The 7,854-nt window shown below is 34.4% G+C and overlaps 1 protein-coding gene and 1 non-coding gene across 2 annotated transcripts; both read right to left on the bottom strand.

Annotated features, from left to right (window-relative positions):
* Window positions 1-131, bottom strand: LOC120276589. Its single transcript, XR_005541304.1, has one exon. It is a non-coding gene; the product is annotated as a U11 spliceosomal RNA (small nuclear RNA).
* Window positions 132-275: 144 nt separating this feature from the next.
* LOC120276331 (actin-related protein 9) lies at window positions 276-7,854 on the bottom strand. The gene is made up of 20 exons (XM_039283054.1): window positions 7,807-7,854; window positions 7,637-7,709; window positions 7,393-7,511; window positions 7,250-7,309; window positions 7,083-7,148; window positions 6,865-6,967; window positions 6,347-6,555; window positions 5,609-5,729; window positions 4,797-4,861; window positions 4,385-4,474; window positions 3,921-3,977; window positions 3,498-3,629; window positions 2,926-3,015; window positions 2,572-2,642; window positions 2,303-2,502; window positions 2,181-2,224; window positions 2,047-2,096; window positions 1,508-1,553; window positions 1,028-1,078; window positions 276-529 (listed from the first exon to the last, which is right to left on the bottom strand). The coding sequence occupies exons 1-20, from the start codon at window positions 7,807-7,809 to the stop codon at window positions 386-388; spliced, it is 1,794 nt and encodes a 597-aa protein (XP_039138988.1). The 5' UTR covers window positions 7,810-7,854; the 3' UTR covers window positions 276-385.

The raw sequence follows: 7,854 nt of genomic DNA, 5'->3' as shown, positions 1-7,854 counted from the left end.
TAGAGGGTCGGCCGAGCGAGCCAACCCTATTAGATAAGTTCCATAAATTATGTCGGCCATATGTCTTGATAGCCATACAGCACTCACCAACAAAAGATGAGCGTGGCATACATAGCCAACCGACCCTTTTAACCTTAAACAACAACCCAATCCTCTTATTTTATAGCCAACTTTCGATCCTCTCTTTTGTCTCACCAGCCGATGTGGGACTATTCCACAGTTCTTCATAAATGGGACCACTCTCTAATTTCTATATTTATAATAAACATTTATGATAAAATAAATCTAAAATGAGAAGTTTTTGATTGTTTCCATAAAAGAAAAGTATATTATTACTATTTTACACACTGAATTGATGACATTTTTGTGAATATTGTAACCTGTTTTAAGAACTGATGTAACTCAGGGCCACTGCCTGGAGATAGTATGAGTCTTTGTATTTTCTGCTGCTGCCTATATGAATTCCATTCTTTATCCAGTCTTCTCTGAAAATCCAACCTTCACGGCAGATATCGAGGATGCCGAGAATCTGTAACAAATGCATTTGCAAAAATCGGAAATGTTATACATATTATCAAACAAAGATTTAACATGCATAGAAAATTTGTTTAAAATTTAACACACTGCTTCTTCTCCCACTTCAGGTGAGCTTCAACACTTCAGTGTAAAGATAATGCATATGAAAGACCACTTTAGGGACACTTTGCTTTTCACCAAAATGAACACGGGAAGTTTGACTTCAGTTTCACTTCATACATAAACGTTAATATGGAGAACACTATATTACATGTTTCTCATGCAAATTTCTAATCTAAATCAAGCATTTAGGTCAGTAAATGGAGAACAGTATATATCTAAGCAACTTCTCGCAATTATTGAAGCCTTACTTTGATGAACTGAACATGTAAAACACCATCACGAAGTCATCACTAGGTTGTAAGTCTATTTCTAAGCAATGATGGTATGATCTTGCTGCATGCACTAACATATATATATATACACACGTATACATAAAAGGGTTACTTACTGCTCCGCCTTTCCATGGCACGAATGATGGCTCAGTTCTTGACTGCAAGACCTGTTCAATTGACAATTACAGTTATGCCCTTCAGCAAAACTTTGGACAAGGGAATTGCATGGCTTAGGACAGGAAGAAACTATTATGACAAGGATTCAGAGGAAAGCACAAAACCAATGAGACAATCTTATCAGATGTAGTATAAGTCATGCAGATAAGACTCCTTTTTCTTAACATAAGATTGTTAATGAAATTGGAATGCATCATATGATCTAATTCATAGTGAAATACAAATATAAAATAGATAGGAACAATATTATACTTAATATTTTTTGTTATGAACACATCTATTCTGTTGTAACTCTGATGATATCAAAATAATTTTCTCCTCTTTAGTAAAGAAAGACCTGGTTTTGAAAGAAAATTCAGACAGATGCATAATTCATTAGCTATCAGGTGGAAAAGTAAAACTTCTGCAGGTAGACCAACCTCAACTGTATCAATTGCTTCATTTGAAGGAATTGCATGAAGAACTCTGCAAATAACAGAGTAATCAGTACAAATAATGCAGGAAAATCCTAATGCAAGTATGAGATCAAAGATCTATTATCAAATCCAATCATTGTTTTAGACAATTAATTTTAGAGTTCACCAAACATACAAGCAAGATGAGATGCTTACATGAAAATTACTGAAAAAGCATTGAATAGAAATAAGATTTAATTGATTTGGATGGTTAAAATAAAAGACAACACAGAATGTGAGGGGGAGGTGCGTACTTAGTGCCAATATTTTTCCTAAACAAAATAGCCTTATCAATGTAGATGTTCACTAAAAGGAAAATGTGACAATAAAGACTATATTCTGATTGCCGCTGAGTTTACAATATGAATGGTCTTGTATGTTGATAATGATAACATCGTATTGACTGTGCAAATACCTATTCAAACCTTTCCATTGCTTGGATGGTTTTATGGCTAAAGCATCAAATAAAGCAAATTGACCATTTGATTCAGATTCTAACAAACCTTTCTTCCACAGTTGCAACAAGACCACTCGTCAGAGCAACTCCACCAATCTAAACAAAGATAAACAAGCACTCATTAAAAGTCAAGTAAGATAGATAGCAATAGCACATATTCCTTGAGGTTGTGTGGCGCACCAGTTGTATACTGACAAACAACTTCCTTTGGAGGTCAAGACGCCCTGATAGTAAAGAAAGAGTCCTTGATTAACAAGTTGTACAATCAGATTTCTCAATATCAATAGTAAAGGCAATTCTACCTGTTGAAAGTATACTACTGGTAATTGCCTCTGCAAGGCCAAGATTAACCTCTTTCTTCAGTTTAGTTTGATATACCGGGTAATTATCCCACATATTTACTCCACCATTACCACCATAATACAGGCCATCTGACATATCAGGCCTTCTGGGATATTCCATATGCCATGTATCTTCCAGCATGTCCTCATGGTCATGAAACCTGACAATAATGAAATGTAATTACATAGGACTCTGTATTAATGCAGTGGTATAATCAGCTGCACCTTACCAAGTACGGGGTGGTGGAGGATATTCTTCAGTAGCAAAAAGTGTTGGGTAGAAAAGACCCACAGGAGGAACCTATTATAAGAAAAAAAAAATACAAACAAAAAAATAATTTTACAAGGTTACATTGACACCAAGACCAATAAACTAAATGCATCCCAATATTGTTTGCTTTCAAGGAGAAAAATTCAATGTCAGAAATGAAGAACAAGGACCTCATTAGCATATAAGAAATATATCCAGAAATAAGTAGACCAACAAAGGTTAATAGACTTTCATAAAGGGCCTATGCATGCATATGTACATGAACAGGAAATGATACTTTTATTATAATGAAATTCTCAAGCCGAAGAATTACATTGAGAGCAGATAGCCTTGTCTTATGAGATCCAACTGGCCTGCCCTCCTCATATGAATGAACTATAGCTACAGCATCAAACTCACCATCCTGCACAACAAAATTTGGAGATAAATCAAATAATAACAAAATGAGAGAAAAAGAAAAAGTCAGAGTATCATTTTACACCAGCACAACCAGACATTTCAGCAACTCTACCAAAAAATATCTCATTCCTTAAACAATAAACAAGGTGTCCTTAGAATCTGAAAACAAATGTTCAAACATAAAGCGCCGTTGTTATTTTCTTATGGCTGGTTGAAGCATCAAAATAAAACTGTATAAACCCCAAGAGATGGTTTGCAATAGACAGAAATCATTGTCTCATTGCTTGTGCCAGCAAAAACTTAACCAATCATCATTAACATAATATAAAAGCTCACAAGATGTATACACCCAGAATTTAAGATATAACGAACAATGCAATTTTAAAAACACAAAAAGGCATCCTCCATCAATTTAAATTTGGAGAAAACATAGGAAGGCCCATGATATTGAAAATTTTTTAAAAATTATAAGTTAAAAGTACTCACTCGAATCTGGCAATACGACTCTTTTATCTTATTTAGCATCATCATGTCAACAGGTTTCACAAGAGGGTTAGTACTATTAACAGGCCATGCTTGGTGATGCCGTTGAACCCATAGAAGGCACCTTGAGATATCCTGTAATAAATGTGTTGGTAAGTGATTAAACATTAAACAAAATAATTTATTAAAAATAGTACTAATATATGTGCATGAATTGGGTAAGTTCACAACATGGAAAAGTAGGTAGTGCTTTAAACAATTAAACATTAAACAAAATAATTTATTTAAAGTAGTACTATTATCTGTGCATGAATTGGGTAAGTTCGCAACATGGGAAAGTAGGTAGTGCTTGAAACAAATAAAAAAGACTTATCCAGTCACACATCTAATATGAACACATAATGACATATTTGAAGAACTAAGAGCTGTACCTCCCCACCATAAGGGCAATATCATGCTGGTGGCAGGCAAAGCTGCTCCATCCTAAACAATAACAAGAAATATTAGTTACAGCAAAACAATTTATAACAAGTTTAGTCAGCAATAAAGCAAAAGGTCAGTCTATTAAGAAAATAGAAAGGCAAAATATACCTTTTAATTAATTAACAAAGATGGGTAAAATCAAGTTATAAAGTAATATTAATGTGTCATTAAGGACCTACATATGTACACACACCATTAAGATTTACCTAAGGCATATAAACCCTCACAGGCCAAACCTACAAACCCCTGTCCCACCCAGATCAAACTGGCACACAGCCTTTATAGCTCCATAAAGAAACATATTATCATGAGAAAACATTTGATTTCTCTATAACGCGATGTACCATAAGATTGCTTTAAAACCTAATAGACTCCAGTAGTTCACCAGAGCGGAAAGTGTTTCTTGCCTCAATACAGATAACTGATGTGACTTGAGCACCAATGTTCACAACACATGCAGTTGACAATCCATTCCCAAACGCAGCAGCAAGACCTTCCTGAAGATGGGTAAAGAAGCAGAAAAGGTAATGACAGTTGAAATTAAGAAATAACATTTGAAAAGAGAATATAGGACACAACAAGCCATGACAAGCTATAACCAGAAGCCAGAGAATAATTTAACTAGTTGGATAAAGCCTGAAACCAAGACAATTGATTTGATCCGATCGATATCATTGTAACAGTGAAAGAAAAACAGATCTACACCATGATTGTACATACAGCCCAGCAAGATAACAATGAGAATGCTATCAAAGTAAAAATTTAAAAAAAAATAAATAAATAAACATATATTAACATTGAATCATTCATACCACACACCTGATGTACTACTGCAGCGCTAAACCTTAAATCCCGCAGCACAATTGAGAGCATTTCTTTGATTTCTGATTAAAAAAAGGACCAGATATCATTTAAAATAGCTCTAATATCAAACAAAATGAAGATAATTCCTAAAGCTAATTATTCACAATTGTATTCTTCAATCCAATCCAACTTACCTTAGGGTAGTTAATAAATTCTGGTGCCTATAATTTAACAAAATTCATAATCAGTTAAATATGTTTCCATCTTATAGGGCAAGTTGAGAGACGAAAGTCTGCATTTAATCTAATGGGAGAATATCTGATCCAATAATGCAATAGTGCAAAAGATATTGAGCACTTACTATCTAAATTTAGTCACATATTAATCAGAGGAAAAAAAATGCTGATTTATCCTTAATCAGTAGTTTTGAACTCAAATACTTGTTAGTGATGGAAACTTCTCATAGAGGAAAATTCAAGGCCAAATAATTGAGAATTTTATGAAAAGAATACGCAATACTGTTCCATGGTTAATTTTGTTAGGTAACATATCTCGTAATTAATTATTTATAATCTCCAGTAAGAAAACAAGATCTTCTTAGGCCTCAGCACAGCATCAGGGATGTAACCCTTCAGGTCTATTTTGATGTGTGATTTGATTCTAAGCTATTGCCAATATATCACCAGCGGATTTCAAAGCTGAACATCCGTTGCTAATAATCAAAGATCTATGTTAAAAAAATCATCATGAATTTCAAACAAGGCACATAAAACAAAGTAACATGCAGGACCACTAAACTAGTAAAACAAAAGGAACCAAAATTGTACCGCGATTATCAAAAGTTTCAGGCACAACAAGAACCACATGATACAGGTTTCTATCAGCTGGAGGTATCCGTAATTTTTCAGTCAAAATCCAATTCCAAATTGTATACAAATCTTCAATAACCTGCAATGTTAAAAAGTCACTGTGTAGTTTAGGGGAAAATCTATCAGGTTGAATGATATGATAGAAATCTACCAAAATTAACATTTTATTGTCTTACTCTACAAGCAATAAAAACTACCTATATTTAAGACATCAGATGATCTTCAGCGATTTCAAAATTACGGATGGCACAACCAATCTCAGAGGCAGGTTTCAACAGTTGGAACTGAATGTCTTTTTGAGCCAAAACTTGTTATGCTTATAGGTTAATGCATATAATTAGTATAGAGAAAAGTTGTTTTATTTTTTTTTTTTAATTGATTTACTTTGTGTCAATCAAACTTAGTTCCATGTCAAAAAAATGGATTTGACCATCCGTTTTATAATCAAATGCATGTCTACGATCACAGTTTATTTTTATATTTGCTTAATAACCCGCGTCAGTAAGCCCAGATTTAGCCTGGAAATTTGTAATTCAAGGAGAAATTTCATGTATGACCTTCTCTTAAGGAATACGCAAAGTGAAAAGGCATATATAATCCCAGTGAAATGATGCTATAGAAAATTCGAAATCACAATGATGATCATATAGTTGATTTACAACAAGTCTTTCGATAATCATCAATGTATAATGGTACCTGCTGTGAGGAGTAATTCTGAGATACATTGAAGTGACCTCTCCGAATAGGACGGTGAAGGCAATATGACTCAGCAGAGGAAATTTTAAGAGCTTCCTCACCGCAGATAAATTCCTTAAACTCATACTCTTCAGGGCATGGTTCTCCCCCATCAATAGCTACAGATTTCTTTAATGATCCATCTTCAGTTTCTTTAACAACTGACTCATCTACAGATATTCAGGCGTCAAATAACAACACACTTATGACAAAACAAATAAAAATTCCAAAATAGAATAATAGTGAACCCAAGGTTTATTCAAATTTTCAGTACTATAACAGTAGTGTGTTATGCAAATGGTTCGACATGCGTTTGTAAAAGGTAGCAGCAAACACTTAAGGGATCATATTCAAATTTCAGTAACATAACAGTAACTATGTTACACAAATAGTTCAACATGCATTACTAAGAGGCACCTGAATAACATCTCAAGTACAAAAAAAAAAGGAAAATTGAACATATAATATTTTTTTTCAACCTGTTGCCAAAACTGTGTTGGTTTTCTTCTCCATCACATTAGTCCAGGCGAAAGTAGTATCACTCCTGCTATTATACGGATTATATCCATCCATAGACCCCATCTGCATAAGAATGAAATCACATTTTCTAAACATTTTAGAGTTCCACTATCTGCCAACCAGCATACACTAATGCTTATGAGGGGCCTTATACATATCAGTATAAGATTCAACAAACCTTTCTTGGAAAAGAGTTAGTTGCAGTTTCTTCATCCAGAAACGGTATCTTAAGTAGAGATGCAATCTAAAACCAGGCCAAAATCCCAAATTCAGTACCATTACAAACCATACAAGAACAAATAAAGAAACAACTGGAGAACAACCCAAAAAACACATTTTTGTTACATTATCATATGCCTTCTCACGCTCCAACTGTTGAGCAGGAGTTACTTGACCATTGAGCAACTGAAACAAAGGAAAAAACACAATAGAAAGAGCTGTCAAAAACTCCATCCATTGTAAAAGACCTTAGCTCCATCCTCCATTACCTGATCTCGTAGAGCCAATCTTGAATCTTTATCCAATCCCTTCACATGCCGAGCAATGCAATGAGGAAAACTAAGTGGTACTTGATGATGAGCAAACCCCACCCTAATATTCGCAGAACCTTAACAAAAACACACAAAATTACACTAAAATATATCAAGAAATCCCAAAAAAAGACCAAATAGTGTGAAATTCCTACGATATTGCAAGAAAAAAGGACGAGAAATTAGGGTTAGGGTTTGGAACCTGGATTGATCACCACGAGGTGAGAACCACGCTCCGCGATGAGCTGCGAAGGGTTCACAGTCCTGAGGTAATCCTGAGAGGAAAATCACAAGAATTAACGATGAGAAATCAAAGGAAACGAAGAAAATTAGTGAAAAAAAGGGAAATTTTGGGGGAAAATCAGGAAAAACCATGGCTCGAGCTTGAAGAACATCAAGACGATGCTGTGAGTGTTTTAA

Source organism: Dioscorea cayenensis, chromosome 14, assembly GCF_009730915.1.
Source record: "Dioscorea cayenensis subsp. rotundata cultivar TDr96_F1 chromosome 14, TDr96_F1_v2_PseudoChromosome.rev07_lg8_w22 25.fasta, whole genome shotgun sequence".
NCBI lineage: Eukaryota > Viridiplantae > Streptophyta > Magnoliopsida > Dioscoreales > Dioscoreaceae > Dioscorea > Dioscorea cayenensis.
The sequence above is the reverse complement of the archived record's forward strand: the minus strand, read 5'-3'. Positions and strand labels throughout refer to the sequence as shown.